Source organism: Oncorhynchus kisutch, linkage group LG17 (assembly GCF_002021735.2).
Source record: "Oncorhynchus kisutch isolate 150728-3 linkage group LG17, Okis_V2, whole genome shotgun sequence".
Taxonomy (NCBI): Eukaryota; Metazoa; Chordata; class Actinopteri; order Salmoniformes; family Salmonidae; genus Oncorhynchus; species Oncorhynchus kisutch.
Window position 1 is genome coordinate 62,452,505 of NC_034190.2, and position 25,692 is coordinate 62,478,196.

Consider the following 25,692-nt stretch of genomic DNA (forward strand, 5'->3'; position numbering starts at 1 on the left):
GTACACAGTTCTGCAGAATGTATGCCTATCATCATAGCTCACCATCTATTTGATGCAGGTAACTACAACTAGCCTACTACAATGAAAATAACATTTGAAAAATATGTTTTACTTACATTAGGCAACAGCCTGTTTTCCTATATAATTATAAAATAGATGGGCCAATTAAATTTGAATTAATAGATATTATATAAATCAAAGTCAACCTAATATTGTTATATGGGGTGGAAGGTAGCCTAGTGGTTAACTGCCTTGTTCAAGGGCAGAACGACAGATTTGTACTTTGTCAGCTCGGGGATTCAATCCAGTAACTTTACTGGGCCAACACTCTAACACACTGTTCCCCGGTAGACCGTCATTGTAAATAAGAATGTGTTCTTAACTGACTTGTCTAGTTAAATAAATAAAACAAATATGCGCATACGGCAGGGTAGCCTAGTGGGGCGGCAGGGTGGCCTAGTGGTTAGAGCGTTGGACTAGTAACCGGAAGGTTGCAAGTTCAAACCCCCGAGCTGACAAGGTACAAATCTGTCGTTCTGCCCCTGAACAGGCAGTTAACCCACTGTTCCTAGGCCATCATTGAAAATAAGAATCCAGCCGTGATTGGGAGTCCATAGAGCGGCACACATTTGGCCCAGCGTCGTCTGGGTTTGGCCGGGGTAGGCCGTCATTGAAAATAAGAATTTGTTCTTAACTGATTTGCCTAGTTAAATAAAGGCATAAAAAATACCTCAGCTAAAATGAGAGACCTGCACAGAGTGAGATTTTTTCCCCCCTAATCTTTTATGAACTTTATTCATAAGCAGTCAAAAATAATTGATTCCTCAAAATAGTTTTGACATTGTCGAATACATGCAGCTGGTTTCCTTTCCATTTAAACTTGTCAAGCTCTGACTTTCATTTAAAGTAATGTGAAACCATTGGCAGACAGTGCGGAATAGCGCTGCGCCGGAGGGTTGTATAGCTGCAGACTTTTTGATGTAGCTTTGAGCTGGCGGAGGGTGACAAAGGATTCCACAACCCATTCCGCTGGACTGTGCTTGCCACGGTTATCCTCAATTGAAAATATTGTGTTCAAATAAAAGGATGCAATGGATGGCCATTGATATCCATGGGGATATATGGTGGTGAAATTGACTGGTCTGTCTTTGTTGAGGGAATTTTTCTGGAAGGTGATATCGCAACGATGGTGTGTCAGACGTTCAGAAGTTTACAAAGAGGCGATGTCAGTGCTCCTTTGCTTGCTGTGACGGTGCTTGGGGTTCTGTTCGCAGGGATGCAAGAAACCACAGCATTTCCCACCTGGAGAATAGAGGTATGGTGTGACAATTCCACTTTCTAACGGCATACCTCCTATCGCACCGGTTCATTCAGTTTGTATACTGGACAGGTTAAGAGAACCACATTGCTGGAATAAGTTATGATCAAGACTTTGGATGTTGAAAACCATTTAGGACCAAAACAATCCTTTCATTTGAAAAAAACATCTGTGTCTACCAAGATATATGCTTTGTGACAGCTGTTGGACAACAGTAACTTTTAAATAAAATAATGTCATTGTAACATTAAGCACATTTTTCGTTAGACGGTAAAGAACTGTAGCCCACTATGACTTCATTAGATAGAAATCTATATGCCTTTTCATAATCATTAATTATGCACGACATAATGTAGCCTTTTCCAATTCAATAATTGGAGGAATTCCAATTTTAATGGTGCAATAAAATTGTAGGCCTTCAAAATAGGCTACCTATCCACTACAGTTAATGGAAAATATTCATATTAAGGACAAAAATCAATTATGAATATGGATTGGAGGGTTTCATCCAACTGGGCACACACTTGTTGAGTCAACGTTGTTTCCACGTCATTTCAAATAAAATAAAATGTTATTCTTCACATGCTTGGTAAACAACAGGTGTAGACTAACCTTAAAATGCTTACTTCTGGTCCAACAACAATGCAGAGAGAAAGAAAATAGAGAAATAATAGAAAAGTGAAACACATAATAATAAAAGTAATAATAGCTACACAATGAGTAAAGATAACTTGGATATATACAAAGTAGAGGTCGACTGATTAATCGGAATGGCCAATTAATTAGGGCCGATTTCAAGTTTACATAACAATCGGAAATCTGAATTTCTGGACACCGATTTGGCCGATTTTTATTATAATTTTTTTTTATACACCTTTATTTAATTAACTAGGCAAGCCCGTTAAGAACACATTCTTATTTTCAATGACGGCCTAGGAACGGCGGGTTAACTGCCTTGTTCAGGGGCAGAACGACAGATTTTTACCTTGTCAGCTCGGGGATTCAATCTTGCAACCTTACGGTTAACTAGTCCAATGCTCTAACCACCTGCTAAACATTGCACTCCACAAGGAGCCTGCCTGTTATGCGAATGCAGTAAGAAGCCAAGGTAAGTTGCTAGCTAGCATTAAACTTATCTTATAAAAAACATTCAATCAATCAATCATAGTCACTCGTTAACTACACATGGTTGATGATATTACTAGTTTATCTAGTGTGTCCTGCGTTGCATATAACCGATGAGGTGTGCATTTGCGAAAAAGGACTGTTGTTGCTCCAATGTGTACCTAACCATAAACATCAATGCCTTTCTTAAAATCAATACAGATGTATATCTTTTTAAACCTGCATATTTTGTTAATATTGCCTGCTAACATTAATTTCTTTTAACTAGGGAAAATGTGTCACTTCTCTTTAACTTAAAGACCCTTGCGCCCTTCGGTCTCAATGTAGACTTTGATCTGAAGCCATTCTTGTGATTATTGTGACTTTGCCATTGTAATTGTTTGTAAGCTTGTGTAGTCAAATTAATCTAGGATCATATGCAATCCATTTGTTGTTTGTATGCTGTTCTTTGTATGACATTTTAATATTTGATAATTAACCAATGATATTAGGCCACTCTTGGCCATGATTACAGACACCTGTGTCTTTTGACACTACATAAACGAGTCATCCCGCAGTGTTTGTGATTATACCCTGATGAAGACAGAAACGTTGGTAATTACATTTTGTATCTGAGCTCCTAGAGTGTGCGGCTCTCGTTTATTTTCACGTAATTATGACATAACATTGAAGGTTGTGCAATGTAACAGGAATATTTAGACTTATGGATGCCACCCGTTAGATAAAATACAGAACGGTTCCGTATTTCACTGAAAGAATAAACATTTTGTTTTCAAGATGATAGTTTCCGGATTCGACCATATTAATGACCTAAGGCTCGTATTTCTGTGTGTTATTATGTTATAATTAAGTTTATGATTTGATAGAGCAGTCCGACTGCGTGATGGTACGTACCAGCAGGCTCGTAAGCATCCATTCAAACAGCACTTTCTTGCGTTTTGCCAGCAGCTCTTCGCAATGCTTCAAGTATTGCGCTGTTTATGACTTCAAGCCTATCAACTCCCGAGATTAGGCTGGTGTAACCGATGTGAAATGGCTAGCTAGTTAGCGGGGTGCGTGCTAATAGCGTTTCAAACGTCACTCGCTCTGAGACTTGGAGTAGTTGTTCCCCTTGCTCTGCAAGGGTCGCGGCTTTTGTGGAGCGATGGGTAACGCTGCTTCGAGGGTGGCTGTTGTCGATGTGTTCCTGGAGCGAGGAGAGGGACGGAAGCTATACTGTTACACTGGCAATACTAAAGTGCCCATAAGAACATCCAATGGTCAAAGGTATATGAAACAAATCGTATAGAGGAATAGTCCTATAATTCCTATAATAACTACAACCTAAAACTTCTTACCTGGGAATATTGAAGACTCATGTTAAAAGGAACCACCAGCTTTCATATGTTCTGAGCAAGGTACTTAAACTTTAGCTTTCTTACATGGCACATATTGCACTTTTACTTTCTTCTCCAACACTTTGTTTTTGCATTATTTAAACCAAATTAAACATGTTTCTTTATTTATTTGAGGCTAAATTGATTTATTGATGTATTATATTAAGTTAAAATAAGTGTTCATTCAGTATTGTTGTAATTGCCATTATTACAAATACATTAAAAAAATATATATATATTTAATCGTCCGATTAATCAGTATTGGCTTTTTTGTTGTTGTTTGGTATCGGCATTGAAAAATCATAATCGGTCGACCTCTAATACAAAGGGTACCAGTACCGAGTCAATATGTCCGGGTACGAGGTAATTGAGGTAGATATGTACATATAACTAGAAATAAAGTGACAGATGGTAAACCGTGGGGACGGGGGTGATGAGTCAAAAAAGTTAGTGCAAAAATGGGCAAAGCAGATAGTCCGGGTAGCTATTTGCTTAACTATTTAGCAAACTATTTAGCAGTCTTATGGCTTAGGGGTAGAAACTGTTCAGGGTCCTGTTGGTTCGAGACTTGGTGAATTGATAGGGCTTGCCGTGCGATATCAGAGGGAACAGTCTATGACTTGGGTGGCTGGAGTCTTCTAAAATGTTTAGGGCCTTCCTCTGACATCGCCTGATATAGAGGTCCTGGATGGCACTTTTGTATTTTTTAAATTTGATTTAACCTTTATTTAACTAGATAAGTCAGTTAAGAACAAATTCGTATTTACAATGACGGCCTTCCAAGTGGCAAAAGGCTTTCTGCGGGGACGGGGGCTGGGATAAAACATTTAAATATAGGAAAAAACACACATCACGACAAGAGAGACACCACAAACTACATAAAGAGAGACCTAAGACAAATCAAATCTCATTTTTATTTGAATACAACAGGTCTGTAGACCTTACATTGAAATGCTTTACAATCCCTTAGCCCTTAACCAACAATGCTTTAAGAATTTAAGAAAAACATGTTAAGTAAAAAATAGATAAGTCTTTTCCTGTAATCCACAATCATCTCTTTTGACTTGATCACTTTGAGGGAGAGTTTGTTGTCCTGGCACCACACGGCCAGGTCTCTTACCTCCTCCCTGATGTTTGTCTCATCGTCGTCAGTGATCAGGCCTACCACCATCATGGCAGTTGCCATACTAGGCAGTGATGCAGCCAGTCAGGATGCTCTCAATGGTGCAGCTGTAGAACCTTTTGAGGATCTGAGGACCATTGCCAAATCTTTCCTTCTCCTGGGGGGGAATAGCCTTTGTCATGTTTGTTGGTGATGTGGACACCAAGGAACTTGAAGCTCTCAACCTGCTCCACTGCAGCCCTGTCGATGAGAATGGGGGCATGCTCGGTCCTTCTTTTCCTGTAATCCACAATCATCTCTTTTGACTTGATCACTTTGAGGGAGAGTTTGTTGTCCTGGCACCACACGGCCAGGTCTCTTACCTCCTCCCTGATGTTTGTCTCATCGTCGTCAGTGATCAGGCCTACCACCATCATGTTGTCTGCAAACTTAATGATGGTGTTGGAGTCGTGCGCGGCCATGCAGTCGTGGGTGAACAGGGAGTGCAGGAGGGGACTAAGCATGCACCCTTGATGGGCCCCTGTGTTGAGGGTAAGCGTGGTGGATGTGTTATTGCCTACCCTCACCACCTGGGGGTGTCCCATCAGGAAGTACCAGGGTCCTTAGCTCAGTGATGAGATTGGAGGGCACTATGGTGTTGAACGCTGAGCTGTAGTCAATGAACAGCATTCTCATGTCGGTGTTCCTTTTGTTCAAGTGGGAGGGCAGTGTGGAGTGTAATATAAATGGTGTTGTCTGTGGATCTGTTGGGGTGGTATGCAAATTGGAGAAGGTCTAGGGTGTCTGGGATGATGGTGTTGATGTGAGCCCAGCCTTTCGAAGCATTTCATGGCTACAGATGTGAGTGCTATGGGGCAATAGTAATTTATACAGGTTACCTTAGCGTTCTTGGACACAGGGGCTATGGTGGTCTACTTGAAACATGTAGGTATTGCAGACTTAATCAGGGAGAGGTTGAAAATGTCAGTGAAAACACTTGCCAGCTGTTCAACGCATACTCTGAGTATGCATCCTGGTAATCTGTCTGGCCCTGCGGCCTTGTGAATTTGAACCTGTTTAAAGGTCTTACCGACACTGGCTACAGAGAGCGTGATCACACAGTCGTCTGGAACAGCTGGCGCTGTCATGCATGATTCAGCGTTGCTTGTCTCGAAGCGAGCATAAAAGGCATTTTGCTCATCTGGTAGGCTCACGTCACTGGGCAGCTCGTGGCTGGGTTTCCCTTAGTAATCCGTGATAGTTTGCAAGCCCTGCCACATTCGACGAGCATCAGATCCAAAGTTGTAGGTTTCGATCTTAGTCCTGTATTGATGCGTTGCCTGTTTGATGGTTCTTCGGACGGCATAGCTGGATTTCTTATAAGAGTCCGGGTTAGAGTCCCTCTCTTTGAAAGCATCAGCTCTAGCAGGTCAGTGTGAATGTTGCCTGTAAATCCATGGTTTCTGGTTGGGATATGCACGCACGGTCACTGTGGAGACGATGTCGTCGATGCACTTATTAATGAATCCGGAGACTGATGTAGTATACTCCTCAATGCGGATGAGTCAGAGAACGGATGAGTCCCAGAACATATTCCAGTCTGTGCTAGCGAAACAGTCCTGTAGCTTAGCATCTGCATCATCAGACCACTTCCGTATTGAGCGCGTCACTGGTATTTCTTGTTTGAGTTTTTGCTTGTAAGCAGGAATCAGGAGGATAGAGTTATGGTCAAATTTGCCAAATGGTGTCACGTGTGCTCCCTCTACGGCCTCTAGCTCACCAGGCTGCTCGTTATGGCGCACATCGTTACGTTCACCTGCGAGTCTGATGACGCATCTGGACTCCATCAACTCCTTGATTATCTGCCCTATATATGTCACTCCCTTTGGACCCTTCCCCAGGCGCCATTGTTGTTTTGTATTATGTTCCATTTATTTTATTAAAACACTCACTCCCTGAACTTGCTTCCCGACTCTCAGTGCACATCGTTACAAATGGAGGGCAAGGGAGAGCTTTGAATGCTTCTGTGTGAGGAGTAAAGATGATCTAGAGTTTTTTCGCCTCTAGTTGTACACATGACATGCTGGTGGAAATGAGTTAAGACGGATTTCAGTTTTCCTGCATTAAAATCCCTTGCCACTAAGAGTGCCGTCTCTAGATGAGCATTTTCTTGTTTGCTTATGGCCCTAAACAGCTCGTTGAGTGCGGTCTTAGTGACAGCTTTGGTTTGTGGTGGTATATAAACAGCTATGGAAAATATATATGATCATTATCTTGGTAAATAGTATGATCTACAGCTTATTATGAGGTATTCTAACTCAGGCGAGCAGAACCTCGAGACTCCCTTAAAATTTGAGATTGCTGTCCTGCCAATGCATAGAAAAATTAGAATATTATCAGTCCTTTTTCAGACAAGTTTCCAAGATACATAGGATATTACAATGAGCCAACATGGAATAGACGTTGAATTGATGTCTGTGCCCAGTGGGATGTAATTTCCTTTAAAATATACATATCATCACTATCAGGATAAGATAATAGCCAGATGCAACAAAGCCTCCTTCACTCACACCGCCAAGCTTACCCTAGTAAAACTGACTATCCTACCGATCCTCGACTTCGGCGATGTCATCTACAAAATGGCTTCCAACACTCTACTCAGCAAACTGGATGCAGTCTATCACAGTGCCATCCGTTTCGTCACTAAAGCACCTTATACCACCCACCACTGCGACTTGTATGCTCTAGTCGGCTGGCCCTCGCTACATATTCGTCGCCAGACCCACTGGCTCCAGGTCATCTACAAGTCCATGCTAGGTAAAGCTCCGCCTTATCTCAGCTCACTGGTCACGATGGCAACACCCATCCGTAGCACGCGCTCCAGCAGGTGTATCTCACTGATCATCCCTAAAGCCAACACCTCATTTGGCCACCTTTCGTTCCAGTACTCTGCTGCCTGTGACTGGAACGAATTGCAAAAATCGCTGAAGTTGGAGACTTTTATCTCCCTCACCAACTTCAAACATCAGCTATCTGAGCGGCTAACCGATCGCTGCAGCTGTACATAGTCTATTGGTAAATAGCCCACCTTTTCTCACCTACCTCATCCCCATACTGTTTTTATTTATTTACTTTTCTGCTCTTTTGCACACCAATATCTCTACCTGTACATGACCATCTGATCATTCATCACTCCAGTGTTAATCTGCAAAATTGTAATTATTTGCCTACCTCCTCATGCCTTTTGCACACATTGTATATAGACTCCCCCTTTGTTTTCTACTGTGTTATTGACTTGTTAATTGTTTACTCCATGTGTAACTCTTTGTTGTCTGCTCACACTGCTATACTTTATCTTGGCCAGGTCGCAGTTGCAAATGAGAACTTGTTCTCAACTAGCCTACCTGGTTAAATAAAGGTGAAATAAATAAAAAAATGCAGTCGAAGTAACAATGTTTATTACAGCAACATGGGCAAAGGTACAGGACGGCAGTCAGGCCCAGGGGCAGGGGCAGGCAGAGTGGTGTCGTGGAAATTTCCTGTATTTACCAAATCATGAGAGTAAACCACACACAAATCAGAGTTATCATAAAGTCCATCTTTAATTATTATGAGCTCCATCACAACCCTGTGACTCTCAGATCAATTCAGTGTCTATCAATGAATTCTCTTACATGAGAATGAGTCCCTTACACATTGCAACTGAGATCCTTTATAGCAAAGACACACATAGCCAGACAGCATTGGCCATAATTTATCATTCAGCTTTGTCTCCTAAACTATGTTATTTCCTCGCTCTCAGAACCATAAACCAAATCCTCATATCAACAGGCATATATCAAATCCACCCCTCATTGACAAGATCACAGAGACACAGTGACTAGCACACAGACATTGTGGAGCCAAGAGATATACGCTTGACCTCTCCCCTCTCTGCGGCCCAAGTAACTTAGTCTTGACAGAGAACAGATGACTGCAAACCCGGCCACAGTATTATACAAAAATAAGCATTCTGATGAGAAGTAACTTACAAACATATGATGAATATAAAACATCTTACCTATGTTACCAACTAATTCTGATTATTCCCCAACAGTGGTCAGGCGGGCGGGCTCAGGGTCAGGACAGGCAAGTGTCAAAACCAGGAGGATGAGAAAAGAGAGACGGGGGAAAGCAGGCGCGGATTTAAAAAATGCTGGTTGACTTGACAAATAATACGAACTGGCAACAGACAAACAGAGAACACCGGTATAAATATACAGGGGATAATGGGGAAGATGGGCGACACCTGAATGGGAGTGCAGACAATCACAAAGACAGGTGAAACAGATCAGGGTGTGACAATCACAAGAGTCACACAAGCTGTTTTATTTCTCTATTTGGGTAGGTTGGGGTGTGATGTGGGGTGGGCATTCTATGTTTTCTGTTTCTATGTTTGGCTGGGTATGGTTTTCAATCCGGGACAGCTGTTTATCGTTGTCTCTGATTGGGAATCATACTTAGGCAGCCTGTTTTGCCACCTTAGTTGTGGGTAGTTTACTTTGTTAGTGGCCTGTATAGCCCTCGTAAGCTTCATGTTCGTTTTGTTGTTTCTTGTTTTTGTTGGCGACATTCATAAATAAAATAAATGTACGCTCACCATGCTGCACCTTGGTACGGTCATTTCCACCCTGACGACGATCGTGACAAAGAGCCTGACTTGCTTGTATGAGCAACAACAATTATTATTGTATTGTAGCTATAATAAACATTGTTTGATCTGGCTGAAGTCTTTACCATCCCTTATAGCAAGTTAGCTATTCTAAAAGTGTCTACTATTATTCATAAATTCTTTGTCCATTTTTAGTTGTTTTCCCCAGGAATAAATGGCGTAGCAGTTTGACAAGGGTACAGCTTGCCTTAGAACAACATGTACTGTAGCTTCAAGTAATCATGATTTAGGGCCAGGCTACATGGACATATCTCAAGTTACTCCAACTTAAGTGCAATGCCTGCTCCAGCTTGTAGGCTATGTCCTCTTCTTTTGTAGTGTATGTTTCCTTGACTCCGTTATCAGTGTGTCAGGAAGTCTTCAGTCTTCTGCAGGGCTCCTCTGCTGTTAGTCTGGGAGTATAGTTCTCAGCTCTTGGCAAAGCTCTTGTTTTCCCGAGGATTAAGGAACATTGGAAATCTTGAAGGAATGCTTAGTGTTTACATAATTTCTCTCTGAAGAAATGTTTCCTTTTCATACAGATATTTTACCAGTATAGATTCTGATTTATTAAAAAGCCAATTCTTTAGGTTCTATTTCCACTGTATTTGTATGTAAGTTTGAATATATTGTATATAAACAATTCAATGAGGTCAGGTCGTGTTGGCCCAATACCTTATCGTTGATGATAAGGTGTTTGTTGAGTAGAGCTGTCGATAGGCTAAATGAGCTTATTCACTAGTCATAAAAGTCACCTGTAACAAAGTCACCTAAAGTGATTTGGATAATCAGTCATACAGTGTATACTTTAACTGTATATTTTACGTTCTATTACTATTATGTAATAACAACATAGTCGCAAAATATTTCTAACGGCTCTGAAATAGAAAACACCAAGCTGGCCTCTTTCAAGGCTGTAAAACAAGAGTAGAATCCAGGTGTTATTATTGGGAGAGTCTTATTTGTCCTTCTCCAAAGGGACATCAGACATACTGTATCTGCAAAATGTATCATACTTAAAGTTTGGAAAGCAGTTTTACTGCTGACCACTTTCTTTTTCCACAAGATGGAATGCCCTTGCATGAAAAAGTAATGCCTAACATTCACATGCAAGGCATTGGAGTAATAACCTGAAGTTATGTGCTGTAGTAACTGCAGAATTACAATAGAGATTAATATCCTCAGCTGGTCAAGTCAAGCCAGAACTCTTGCAGCACGGAACTGTTTTTTGTTTTGATTTTGAACATGAGATTGATACCTATCAATACTGTATAAATGAATACCATAAATCAAAACTGTCAGTTCAACTAACAGTCTTAGTAGATTACAGTACGAAGTTACGCACACACAGGTTCAGACTTGACCTGGTAACACTTTACTTGAAGGGGTATAAATAAGACATTCAAAAGAGTTTTCAAAATAAAAGTTCATTTTCATTACGGTACTAAAAGTCTCGAAGTAACACTGAAATAGATCTTTATTTATCCATTGTACAACAGAAGTTTGTACAATGAAATTTGTACAATGTTTCAGAACACATATTTTTGGCTTATTTTAGCCATAGAACATACTGTAGGCCTAACATTACATTATTGTACCAGAAAACATGCTGTAGGCCTAACATTACATTATTGTACCAGAAAACACGCTGTAGGCCTAACATTACATTATTGTACCAGAAAACATGCTGTAGGCCTAACATTACATTATTGTACCAGAAAACACGCTGTAGGCCTAACATTACATTATTGTACCAGAGAACACACTGTAGGCCTAACATTACATTATTGTACCAGAAAACACGCTGTAGGCCTAACATTACATTATTGTACCAGAGAATACACTGTAGGCCTAACATTACATTATTGTACCAGAGAACACACTGTAGGCCTAACATTACATTATTGTACCAGAAAACACGCTGTAGGCCTAACATTACATTATTGTACCAGAAAACACGCTGTAGGCCTAACATTACATTATTGTACCAGAGAATACACTGTAGGCCTAACATTACATTATTGTACCAGAGAACACACTGTAGGCCTAACATTACATTATTGTACCAGAAAACACGCTGTAGGCCTAACATTACATTATTGTACCAGAAAACACGCTGTAGGCCTAACATTACATTATTGTACCAGAAAACACGCTGTAGGCCTAACATTACATTATTGTACCAGAAAACACGCTGTAGGCCTAACATTACATTATTGTACCAGAAAACATGCTGTAGGCCTAACATTACATTATTGTACCAGAGAATACACTGTAGGCCTAACATTACATTATTGTACCAGAGAACACACTGTAGGCCTAACATTACATTATTGTACCAGAAAACACGCTGTAGGCCTAACATTACATTATTGTACCAGAAAACATGCTGTAGGCCTAACATTACATTATTGTACCAGAAAACACGCTGTAGGCCTAACATTACATTATTGTACCAGAAAACACGCTGTAGGCCTAACATTACATTATTGTACCAGAAAACACGCTGTAGGCCTAACATTACATTATTGTACCAGAAAACACGCTGTAGGCCTAACATTACATTATTGTACCAGAAAACACGCTGTAGGCCTAACATTACATTATTGTACCAGAAAACATGCTGTAGGCCTAACATTACATTATTGTACCAGAAAACACGCTGTAGGCCTAACATTACATTATTGTACCAGAAAACACGCTGTAGGCCTAACATTACATTATTGTACCAGAAAACATGCTGTAGGCCTAACATTACCTTATTGTACCAGAAAACATGCTGTAGGCCTAACATTACCTTATTGTACCAGAAAAAACGCTGTAGGCCTAACATTACATTATTGTACCAGAAAAACGCTGTAGGCCTAACATTACATTATTGTACCAGAAAACACGCTGTAGGCCTAACATTACATTATTGTACCAGAAAACACGCTGTAGGCCTAACATTACATTATTGTACCAGAAAACACGCTGTAGGCCTAACATTACATTATTGTACCAGAAAACATGCTGTAGGCCTAACATTACCTTATTGTACCAGAAAAAACGCTGTAGGCCTAACATTACATTATTGTACCAGAAAAACGCTGTAAGCCTAACATTACATTATTGTACCAGAAAACACGCTGTAGGATGAACATTACATTACGGTAGCAGAAAACTGTAGGCCTAACATTACATTATTTTTGCAGAGAACACACTGTAGGCCTAACATTACATTACTGTAGCAGACAACACGCTGTAGGCCTAACATTACGTTACTGTAGCAGAGAACATGCTGTAGGTCTAACATTACATTACTGTAGCAGAGAATACGCTGTAGGCCTAACATTACATTACTGTAGCAGAGAACATGCTGTAGGTTTAACATTACATTACTGTAGCAGAGAACATGCTGTAGGTCTAACATTATATTACTGTAGCAGAGAATACGCTGTAGACCTAACATTACATTACTGTAGCAGAGAATACACTGTAGGCCTAACATTACATTACTGTAGCAGAGAATACACTGTAGGCCTAACATTACATTACTGTAGCAGAGAATACACTGTAGGCCTAACATTACATTACTGTAGCAGAGAATACACTGTAGGCCTAACATTACATTACTGTAGCAGAGAACATGCTGTAGGCCTAACATTACATTTATTATTGGTGCTCCAGGCCAGAACTTGCTTTAGGCCAGGTACTCGGTTTACTCCAGATTAGCTTTCTCCCGGATACGGTCACAGAAAAGTTCTTAATTCGATAACAGAATATTAATCTTAAGGGCTGTCCTGCACCACTGAAAAATCACAAGAGAGGATACAAAATACTCAATGCAAACCGTAACTAACCGCTTACCCTGTGCTGCTCCCAGCCGTTAGTGACGGTGACATGAAGTGTGTCACAGGTTTGGGTACTGTGGCTGTAAAAATATAAATTTCCACTGTACAATAGATAAATAAAGATCTATTTCAATTGACTTTTATTTTGAAAACTTCTCACAAATGATGTTGAATAAATGTGTTTTAAGGTTTGTTATTAATAATACTGCAACACTGTTATATAAAGGTATAAAGTTGTTACGTAACTGGTTTCATAAAGGTGTTATGCATGTGTTATCACTTACTTTTACTTAGGCTATCTTTTACTCCTTCAGGATCTCCACCGCACCGCATGTTTTTATTTCCAGTTTCTCGAGTTCCCTCCATGAATACTTCTGATCTTCCAGCTCATGTTGTTACTGATATTCTCCTTAGTTATTTGGTCAGGTTCAGACATTCCTAAGTCAAGTCAATCACATCATAATAATCTGACATAATACATTTTGCAGAGCTGATTTGATTGGTTGAAAGACCAATTAGTGAAAAAAAGAACACAATTGGGCTGCCTGTGTAAATGCAGCCATCGACAGGAGATAAGAGCACTAACAGTGACAGAACACTAAGTACTAGCTATGGATAGTTCATAACTATCATTTCCCATCCTGATATCAATGCACTGGCTCCCAGTCTCATTCCGGATTGAATTCAAACCCCTCCTGCTGACTTTCCAGTGTATTCATGACAATGCCCTTTCTTATCTCAAAGAACTGAGCTCCCTCCAAAACCCCACCCGCACCCTCAGGTCAAATGATAGCCTGCTCCTCCATGACCCCATGTTTGGTAAAACATTTGTTCCTTGGGGGATCAGGCTTTCAGCCTCTGGAATGCCCTCCCGGCCTAAAAACGTTTCTCTTTAGGAAGGCGAGCTATCTATTGATAGCTGTGCTCCTTGTAGTTTCAGCTGTGTTCTTTGTGTCAGTTGCCCCGTCTAGTTGTGTCAATATTTGTTCTTCTATTTGGTAAAACATTTAGTATTTTATGCACTTTGAGATTATTCTGTAAAATGAAAATGAAATGATTATTATAAACACAAAGACAACACTCTACGTTATAATTTTATTTTAAAACCCAGCTAACACAGAACATATCCATCACTTTCCTTAAAGATTCTCCTTTGATTATTTGACAAATGACATTCCCACACTGGAAACCCAAATTAGTTAGCTGGGAATCCAGATCATAAATATAAATGAAATCTGGATGGTGAAGTAACACAAGCACATGCACAGATAAGGCTCGACCTCTGCAGAGGCTCAACCTGTGCATTAACCTTCCATGCTCTAATACTTGATATATTTTCTTTGTAAACTGTTATTTAATTCTTGTTCTGAACCCAGTGCCCATAAGTCATCATTAAATTCAAGTAAATTATGTTAAATTTAATTAGCCATTAAGATGTGGCCATCTATTGCTTTTATTTAACTAAATAAGTCGTAATAGCTCAACGATTCTGTGACCACAGGGGGGGGGGGATTTCCCTTCTTTTTTTTTGCTTGAGCACCACCCCCAAAAGGTCTGTGCATGGCCCTGATGTGACATCTGTGTCCAGAAGGTTGTAAATCCTTCCCTCGCTCCTAACTGGTTGACCCAAATCTCAGGTGGTTAATCTACAATTTTTTTGTCCAAGGAAGAAGCTCACACCTCCGGTGTGTTGATGATTGGGATTCGTAAAGATGCTCACTCGCAGGTTCTCCACCTCTCCAGGAACAAGCGCTACACCTTCACCCCCGAGAAACTAAAATGGGACAAGTTCAAGCTCACATACAAGTATGGAGATAGCTTTTTTTCACTCCTTCCTTTCTAACCAAAGGATTACTGCCTAAAAAACAAAAGGAAATGCTGTTTTATTTGACTTCAGACATACAGTTGAAGTCGGAAGTTTACATACACCTTAGCCAAATACATTTAAACTCAGTTTTTCACAATTCCTGACATTTAATCGTAGTAATAATTCCCTGTCTTAGGTCAGTTAAAATAAAGTGGTGATCCTAAGAATGTGAAATGTCAGAATAATAGTAGAGGGAATGATTTATTTCAGCTTTTATTTCTTTCATCACATTCCCAGTGGGTCAGAAGTTTACATACACTCAATTAGTATTTGGTAGTATTGCCTTTAGATTGACCCAAGTTAAACAAACGTTTCGGGTAGCCTTCCACAAACTTCCCACAATAAGTTGGGTGAATTTTGGCCCATTCCTCCTGACAGAGCTGGTGTAACTGAGTCAGGTTTGTCGGCCTCTTGCTCGCACCCACTTTTTCAGTTCTGCCCACACATTTTTTATAGGATTGAGGTCAGGGCTTTGTGATGGCCACTCCAATAACGTGACTTTGTTGTCCTTAAGCCATTTTGCCACAACTTTGGAAGTACGCTTGGAGTCATTGTCCTTTTGGAAGATCCATTTGTAACCAAGCTTTAACTTCCTGACTGACGTCTTGAGATGTTGCTTCAATATATCCACATAATTTTCCTCCCTCATTATGCCATCTATTTTGTGAAGTGCACCAGTCCGTCCTGCACCAAAGCACCCCCACAACATGATGCTGCCACCCCCGTGCTTCCCGGTTGGATGGTGTTCTTCAGCTTGCAAGCATCCCCCCTTTTCCTCCAAACACAACGATGGTTATTATGGCCAAACAGTTCTATTTTTGTTTCATTAGACCAGAGGACATTTCTCCAAAAAGTACAATCTTTGTCCCCATGTGCAGTTTCAAACCATAGTCTGGCTTTTTTTAATGGCGGTTTTGGAGCAGTGGCTTCTTCCTTGCTGAGCTGCCTTTCAGGTTATGTCTATATAGGACTCGTTTTACTGTGGATATAGATACTTTTGTACCTGTTTCCTCCAGCATCTTCAGGGTCCTTTGCTGTTGTTCTAGGATGGATTTGCACTTTTCGCACCAAAGTACGTTAATCTCTAGGGGACAGAACACGTCTCTTTCCTGAGCGGTGTGACGGCTGCGTGGTCCCATGGTGTTTATACTTGTGTACTATTGTTTGTACAGATGAGCGTGGTACCTTCAGGCATTTGGAAATTGCTCCCAAGGATCCACCAGACTTGTGGAGGTCTAAAAATTTTTTTCTGAAGTCTTGGCTGATTTCATTTGATTTTCCCATGATGTCAACCAAAGAGGAACGGAGTTTGAAGATAGGCCTTGAAATACATCCACAGGTACACCTCTAATTGACTCAAATGATGTCAATTAGCATATCAGAAGCTTCTAATGCCATGACATCATTTTATGGAATTGTCCAAGCTGTTTAAAGCCACAGTCAACTTAGTGTATGTAAACTTCTGACCCACTGAAATTGTGATACAGTGAGTTATAAGTGAAATAATCTGTCTGTAAACAATTGTTGGAAAAATTACTTGTGTCATGCACAAAGTAGATGTCCTAACCGACTTGCCAAAACTATAGCTTGTTAACAAGACATTTGTGGAGTTGAAAAACTACTTTTAATGACTCCAACCGATGTGCATGTAAACTTCCGACTTCAACTGTATTTACGAGGGACAGTTGTCTTAGAGCTTTCATCAAAATTTGTGAATTTCAGGTGTTTTGATAGTGCCCATTGATTTACAGTGGCAAGACAAAATATGTGAACCCTTTGGAATTACCTGGATTTCTGCATAAATCTGAGATAAATTTTGATCTGATCTTCATCTAAGTCCCAACAATAGACAAACACAGTGTGCTTAAACTAATAACACAAATTATTGTATTTTTCTTGTCTATATTGAATACATAATTTAAACATTCACAGTGTAGGTTGGAAAAAGTATGTGAACCTCTAGTCTGACTTCTCCAAAAGCTAATTGGAGTCAGGAGTCAACTAACCTGGAGTCGAATCAATGAGACGAGATTGGAGATTTTGGGTAGCGCTGCCCTGCCCCATAAAATGTTTTGAGTTTGCTATTCACAAAAAGCCTTGCCTGATGTGAACCATGCCTCGAACAAATAAGATCTCAGAAGACCTAAGATTAAGAATTGCTGCCTTGCATGAAGCTGGAAAGAGTTAAAAGTATCTCTAAATGTCATTCCACGGAAGACAAATTGTCTGTAAAATGGAGAAATTTCAGCACTCGTCTCCCTAGTAGTGGCCATCCTGCAAAGATGACTGCAAGAGCACAGCACAGAATGCTCAATGAGGTTAAGAAGAATCTTAGAGTATCAGCTGAAGACTTGCTGAAATCTCTGGAATATGCTAACATCTCTGTTGACGAGTCTACAATACGTAAAACACTAAACAAGAATGGTGTTCATGGGAGGACGCCATGGAAGAGGCCACTGCTGTCCAAAAAAACATTGCTGCACGTCTGAAGTTCGCAAAAGATCACCTGGATGTTCCACAGCGCTACTGGCAAAATATTCTGTGGACAGATGAAACTAACGTTGTGTTGTTTGGAAGGAACACACAACACTATGTGTGGATAAAAATAGGCACAGCACACCAACATCAAAACTTAATCCGAACTGTAGACTATGGTGGAGGGAGCGTCATGGTTTGGGGCTGCTTTGCTGTCTCAGGGCTTGGACCGTTTGCTATCATCGATGGAAAAATGAATTCCCAAGTTTATTAAAGACATTTTGCAGGAGAATGTGAGGCTATCTGTCCGCCAATTGAAGCTCAACAGAAGTTAGGTGATGCAACAACCCAAAGACAGAAGTAAATCAACAACAGAATGGCTTGAACAGAGGAAAATAAGCCTTCTGGAGAGGCCAAGTCAGTCCTGACCTCAACCCGATTGAGATGCTGTGGCATGACCTCAAGAGAGCACCAGACATCCCAAGAGTATTGTGGAACTGAAACAGTTTTGTAAAAGGAATGGTCCAAAATTCCTCCTGACCATTGTGCAGGTGTGATCCAGAACTACAGAATCATTTGGTTGAGGTTATTGCTGCAAAAGGAGGGTTAACCTGTTATTAAATCCAAGGGTTCACATACTTTTTCCAACCTGCACTGTGAATGTTTACACGGTGTGTTCAATAAAGACATGAAAAATTATAATTGTTTGTGTTATTAGTTTAAACAGACTGTTTGTCTGTAGTTGTGACTTAGATGAAGATCAGATAACATTTTATGACCAATTTATGCAGAAATCCAGGTAATTCCAAACGTTTTCTTTCCACTGTAACTGTTGTAATATGCCAAGTTGTTTCCCCAGATAATCACATTGTGTCTGTGCAGGCTGCTCTCTTTCCCAAGGAACCTGATGAATGCCAGTGACACTCGACGGGGTATCGCCAAAGCCTTCACTATGTGGAGTGACGTCTCACCCTTCAGCTTTAGAGAGGTTCCCGCTGACCAGGAGGCAGACATCAAGATAGGTACAGTACGTTTGTTGTGCCCCCACCTAAAGCATATCAGGCATTATGACTGGCATATAGTCCTATTCTAGTAGAAGGCCTACACAGTGAAATAGGTCTGAAATGCCATCAGCATTTGAATTGAACAAATCTGCCTCTACTGTATATTTATATAATGTCCAGTGTGAATTATGCCTGAGAAAGAGTCTTGAGCACCTTCAAGCATGTGTAATAATTTTCAAGTGCCCTAAATCATGCAGAAGCTGTCTCAGTGGGAGCACCACGGTCTGGGACTCTTGTTCCATAAATAATTTATTGGTGCAAATGTGAGAAATGTCTGTCATCCACAGGGGGATTGAAAAGTTTGTCCTTTGAAATCCATCATCTCCTAGACTGTATGTAGAATGAGAAAGAGTCTGAAAAGGCTAGAGGGTGTGTTTTGCCTCTTAGCTGCTCTGACTAAGACACAGCTCTCTCTTTTTGGCAGGCTTCTACCCCATCAACCACACCGACTGTCTGCAGTCCTACTTGCACCACTGTTTTGACGGCATTACTGGCGAACTGGCCCACGCCTTCTTCCCCCCGACGGGGGAGATCCACTTTGACGACCATGAGTATTGGATTCTGGGAAACATGCGCTTCAGCTGGAAAAAAGGCATGTACCTTTTTCTGAGTTTTTGTAAACTGCTGTTGTGGACTCAGCACCAAAGCTACTTGCAGGATGTCCAGCTCAATTATTGTCAGATGCACTGGGTTGAATAGTATAAATTGTAGTAGACACTGTAGTTGGTAATTATGTCTTGAAGCTGGAAAAGTAGACAGTGTAATACTGTTCCTAAATGTGTAATTGTTGGTTACTGTGAGTTTAGAGCAGGGATGGGCAACTGGCCCTTTTGAAGGCCCTCAGATCAATTTGGTTGTTTTTCTTTTGTTATGTCGGTCACTCAATTAGCCCATATTAGCTAAACATTTTAGATTGGCGAATTAGTCTAGCGGCCAGCTATCTAAACATGTAGTAATCAAGGTCGAATTAGAGCCAGGGGCCCTTTGGTTAGTCAAATAAATAGACACATTCAATCTATTCATCCAAACTGCTTGCGTACGTCAGCGGGCTTCTGCATAGCCAGGCTCTAAAATTGAACTTGGTTGACACTTGACTACTCATTGGTTTTAACAAGCAGATATCCACGTGGGTGACTGAAAGATGCACAAGGTCCAGTTGGTGGTGGTAATGCTCCTTAAAGTTGGTTGCCAACCGCAATATAAAATCCACAGATGAAGGATGAACGAGGAGAGATTATTAAAAAACTAAAAACTAACTAGGTTTCCCCTTTTTATCTGTGAATTAATTGTCAGAGTAGAGAATAAACAATTTTGTATGACCATATGCATTTTAGGTAAAATAACAACCCACTATTTATCTCACCGGAAGAATTAACAGAAAGCTGGCTAAATGTCCATGAGTGTTTCATGTGTGTTTTGACTTGTCACCAAATTAATATAGTTGGTTCACAGTTGGTTTTGGTATTTTAACCTTTTCACAGTCCCAGTAAAGTCAAGGGGCCTGAATCATTTCCCGAATGCACTGAATATGAACTCAAAAGCAACTTCTTATTTTATTTGTATTTTTATAATTGGTTAATGACATATTTACAAGGCTATTCTCAGCAGCAATAGCAGTTTTTAAAACACATCAATATTGTAATAATCCATATTAAATATCAATATTCCATAGGTTAATATGTAATATTCATTGTATGACACTGCAACAACTGGCATAGAACCCATACATGAATATGCACACACTCCCGTGTGGCGCAGCGGTATAAGGCACTGCATCTCAGTGCTTGAGGCGTCTACATTTTAGAAGGCTGTAACGTAACAAAATGTGGAAAAAGTCAAGAGGTCTGAATACTTTCCGCATGCACTGTATGTAAATTGTAAAGTATTTTGTCTGTAATGTCTTTTTCGTTATGTTTCGGACCACAGTAAGACCAGCTGTCGCCATTGGTGTTGGCTAATGGGGATCCTGGTAAATTAAAAACATGAACGTGTCTGGTGGGGATAAAAATCAACATGAGCACGCAGATGCACACGCGGAGCCGGTTTGGTTAGTGTGGCTTGTATTAGCAAATGTATACTACTGAACAAAGAAATATCAACATTTATAATCATCACTTGTGTTCAAATAATCCACATTTTTGTTGATCAGTAGCCTCTCAAACTGTACACTTCCATGAGAATTTGACCCCTGAGAGTGTGGCAGTTTGAACAAAACATAAAACCACAAGAAAACCATCAGAATATTTAAAATTAATGTTTTTTGCCCCACTGTCACTCACCACGTTTCAATCCACAGTTTATGAAAGTAAAGTAATGCTATTTAAAAAAAGAAAAAAATCACAAGTGTGATGGAAGCAGGAAGTGTCATTAAAATTTTATAAATGTCGACAATTTGTTTGTTCGTCATGGTGGAAATTATATGTTGATACCATGTCGTCGAGGTAAATTTGCAGTCACTCAATGGTATGTTGTGTGGTCCTCCCACTGCATCATGGAACATCATGCACAGTTTAGCCTACAGGGTGGTGAAAGTGCACGGTGATGAGCTTATTCTACTTTCCAACCATTGCCCTTTATAATGAGTAGACTTTTTGTGGCCCCCAGCCCCATCAAAGTTGCCATCCCTGGCTTAGAGCTTTGCAGCTTGTGCCGTTGTTGTTAAATCAACTGTATCTCAGTATCGTCTTCTTCATCGACACTGATCTGAAAAGACAGGTATAGGTGAAAGCCATATAGTTCCTTTAGATACACTACATGACCAAAAGTATGTGGGCACCTGATTGTCGAACATGTAATTCCAATATTATGGACATTAATATGAAGTTGGTCCCCCCTTTGCTACTATAACAGCCTCCACTCTTCTTGGAATGTTTTCCACTAAATGTTGGAACATTGCTGTGGGGACTGGCTTCCATTCAGCCACAAGAGCATTAATGAGGTCGGGCACTGATGTTGGGCGATGAGGCCCGACTCGCACTTGGTGTTCCAATTCATCCCAAAGGTGTTGAAGTCAGGACTCTGTGCAGGCCAGTCAAGTTCTTCCACACCGATCTTGACAAACTATTTCTTTATGGACCTCGCTTTGTGCATGGGGGCATTGTCATGCTGAAACAGGAAAGGGCCTTCCCCAAACTGTTGCCACAATGTTGGAAGCACAGAATCATCTACTATGTCATTGTATGCTGTAGTGTTAAGATTCCCTTCACTGGAACTAAGGGGCCTAGCCCGAACCATGAAAAAGAAACGCAGACCCTTATTCCTCCTCCAACAAACTTTACAGATGGCACTATGCATTTGGGCAGGTAGTGTTCCCCTGGAATCGGCCAAACCCAGATCCTTCCATCGGACAGATGGTAAAGCGTTATTCATCTAGAGAACGTCTTTCTACTGCTCCAGAGTCCAATGGCAGTGGGCTTTACACCACTCCAGACGACGCTTGGTAATGTGCATGATGATCTTAGGCTTATGTGAAGTTGCTCGGCCATGGAAAGCCATTTCATGAAGCTCCCGACAAACTGTTCTTGTGCTGACGTTGCTTCTAGAGGCAGTTTGGAACTCGGTAGTAAGTGTTGCAATCAAGGACAGACAATTTTTACGAGCTACGCACTTCAGCACTCAGCGTTCCTGTTCTGTGAGCTTGTGTGGCATACCACTTCGCGGCTGAGCCGTTGTTGCTCCTAGAGTTTTCCACTTCACAATAACAACAATTACAGTTGACCGGGCAGGTCTAGCAGGGCAGAAATACTGACTTGTTGGAAAGGTGTTATCCTATGACGGTGCCACATTGAAAGTCACTGAACTCTTCACTATGGGACATTTTACTGCCAGTGTTTGTCTATGGAGATTGCATGGCAGTGTGCTCGATTTTATACACCTGTCAGCAACGGATGTGGCTGAAATCCACTCATTTGAAGGGGTGTCCACATACTTTTTTATATATAGTGTATTTCTGTGGATGAGGAAAAGAAGAGGGAAAGGACTTTAGCCACTTTAGACGATCAGGATGCTCCCCAGGCTGCATCACATCCGGCAGTGATTGGGAGTCCCATAGAGCGGCACACAATTGGCCCAGCGTCGTCTGGGTTTGGCCGGGGTAGGCCGTCATTGTAAATAAGAATTTCTTCTTGCATCGTTAAAGGTTAAATAAAAAATTGAATACATTTCTGAGACAGAATTAACAGTGTTGTGTTGTTTGTGCAGGGGTGTGGCTGACAGACTTGGTCCACGTAGCGGCTCATGAGATCGGCCACATCCTGGGCCTCATGCACTCCCTGAACCCTAAGGCCATCATGCACCTGAATGCAACTCTGACCGGGCGCAAGATCATCACACAGGATGAGGTGTGGGGCCTGCACCGACTCTACGGTATGCCAAGCACCCACAAGCAAATAGCCCTGTATTACAGACTGAGAGAAACAATGGTGTTACATTGATTTGTAGCACAAAACAACCATCGGTACTTAGCACATTTTAAACTTTAAAGAACCAATTTATATTGGCTTTATAGATCATTCATTAAGTCTACAAGAGCACTACATAGCTGCTTCACAAATAATTTAGACGCAATACCATTGCCTGCTACAAGTAAATGTGGCATTAATGAGTATTGTCGAACCTCTTATAATACAGTGAGTTATTGTAAATGTGCAGCCAGATCGTCTTCCCAAATGTCTTTGCTGCTGCTAAAGTTGCTCCCTTGTCCCTCTCTCCCCACTCCTTCTCCTCCTCTCCTGTAGGATGTTTGGATAGATTATTTATCTGTCCAGCCTGGGCGCGGAAAGGCTATTGCGACAGTAAGCGCAAACTCATGCAGAAGCACTGCCCCTCCAGCTGTGATTTCTGTTACGGTAAGTGCAGCATTGCAGAGGAAAAAAGATTACTCTCAATCTACTGGTGCAAGGAATTGCTCAGTACCGTTTGCCAAAGCAGCGAAACGCAGCCAAAAGTTCAGCCATGCAGAACCATGATGAAGGTTTGCAGCCCTCCTGATTTAAAAGCAGATTAGATACTTGCCACTGGAGTAGTCATTCACAAAGAATTACCTCCTGATGACACCCAGTATGCCTTACAGTAAGCGAGCAAAGAAGTCAGTGAGGCACCTCGACAGCTTGAATTCCCATAACCTCCACAGCTTATGACTCCTCCACCCCGGCATTGTTGTGGGTTTTCACGATTTTTGTGTGTAACAAGGGAGAACGTGGAGGAGTGAGGATACCATTCCTGGCTCCGAATCTGTTCCTCATTGTTGATTGGAAAACGTTGTACGGCTGTGGAAAATTCCAGAGTGACTCCAAACCACTGGAATTTCAGACTGTGGCTTGAGGGTTAGATACACGGAAGGTCAATTTGGGATTTTTGCAGCCCAAACTAGTGGCTGTCTTTTAAAAAGACTTCCAGCTGGTCATGAGGCACGTGTTCACACTGGCCTAAATTAACTATAAAGACAATGTCCATCGTCTACAAATGGCTTCTGACCGGTTCCAGTGACTTTTTTGATGCACAACATGGAGATAGGCACTCAAATTAAGCGTAATATCTATGTCTTGGGGGATAATTTGAAGTTTAATGATCCTAAATTCCCACTCAGATCAGGGTATACAATTAGTAAGATGGCATTTTCTGGAATCTTCGTTTACTTTTTGGAGTAAACATTGCGAAATTAAAGCCATACTAAACCGAGTCATGTCTGGTTAAGACTTTATACAGAAGTGGATTTCTCAGCCTTTAGCCTTGTGTTTCCTAACTCTCCTCAGAGTTCCCATTCCCCACTGTGGCCCCCACCCCCACACCCCAACGGACCAAACATAAGCTGGTGGCTGAGGGGAAGAAGCTCACCTTCCGATGTGGGAAGAAAATTGCAGCTAAGAAAGGCAAAGTATAGTGAGTATGGCTTATTTAGTCCCGACATCACTTCGAACAAATCATGATATCCCACCAACAATAGATTCAATTGAAATGAATTTGACCACAATCCTGATATTATGCGCTCTCTGAAAGTTTTTTCCAAGCTAGGTGTACTTACTTGTGTTTTCGTAGCTGGTACAAGGACGGAGAGCTTCTGGAGTACTCCCACCCTGGCTACCTCTCCCTAAAGGACGACCACATCAGTATTGTGGCCAATGCGATCAACGAGGGCACATACACCTGCATCGTGAGGAAAAAGAACAAGGTCCTCACCAACTACTCCTGGAGGGTACGTGTGCGCTTCTGAGGGCATTGCCACTCTCTGCACACAGAAGCACTGGGTATTAGCACAGAGACCGACCACACACACATGACCACAGAAGAATAATTCCTAGAAAATAAGTCCCTCAGACCACAGCAATTTCACTGCACCCTCTTGGGTACACTCAAAATGGCCACCAGTCCACCCATTGACTTGAATGTGGATGTCCGTTCTAGGAATTATATTTCCATGCACACGTTCGCTCACACAAACATTGCTTGGTCAAATGGGGACTGCACTCACTTGGGCACATATTTTAATGTATGTACGTTCTATTTCTAAACAATCATGTTATGTAAAAAAAAAAAATGTGCACAATAAACATTTCTGTGATCATTAGTAAATTGAATATTGATGTAAAATGACATTTTGTGACAATCGAGTACAAATGAGATTATTTTATATTATGTGAACAACAGAATGTTCTTTGAAGTTAGAGGTCACAAACACTTACAGGCTAGCTAGTAACCTCAGACTTGAAATATTGTCCTGAAATGTTTTATAATTTTGCCTAACCTGGCTATATTAAGCCATGGGTAATGCATTCTAAAGCTACTGCCTCTTAATGCAGGTCATATAAATAATTTACAGTCTGAATTGAAAAACAAACATTGTT

The 25,692-nt window shown here is 41.0% G+C and overlaps 1 protein-coding gene across 2 annotated transcripts; it reads left to right on the forward strand.

Annotated features, from left to right (window-relative positions):
• Positions 1–926: 926 nt before the first annotated feature.
• LOC109908077 (matrix metalloproteinase-23) lies at positions 927–25,441 on the forward strand. 2 transcript variants are annotated; one of them, XM_020506517.2, is made up of 8 exons: positions 927–1,315; positions 15,115–15,250; positions 18,669–18,808; positions 19,275–19,442; positions 23,051–23,215; positions 23,587–23,697; positions 24,604–24,730; positions 24,887–25,441. In XM_020506517.2, the coding sequence occupies exons 2-8, from the start codon at positions 15,138–15,140 to the stop codon at positions 25,059–25,061; spliced, it is 999 nt and encodes a 332-aa protein (XP_020362106.1). In that variant the 5' UTR covers positions 927–1,315; positions 15,115–15,137; the 3' UTR covers positions 25,062–25,441. The 2 variants fall into 2 exon arrangements, with proteins under 2 accessions (XP_020362106.1, XP_020362104.1); XM_020506515.2 differs by having other exon boundaries at positions 15,111–15,250; positions 24,887–25,415.
• Positions 25,442–25,692: the final 251 nt, after the last annotated feature.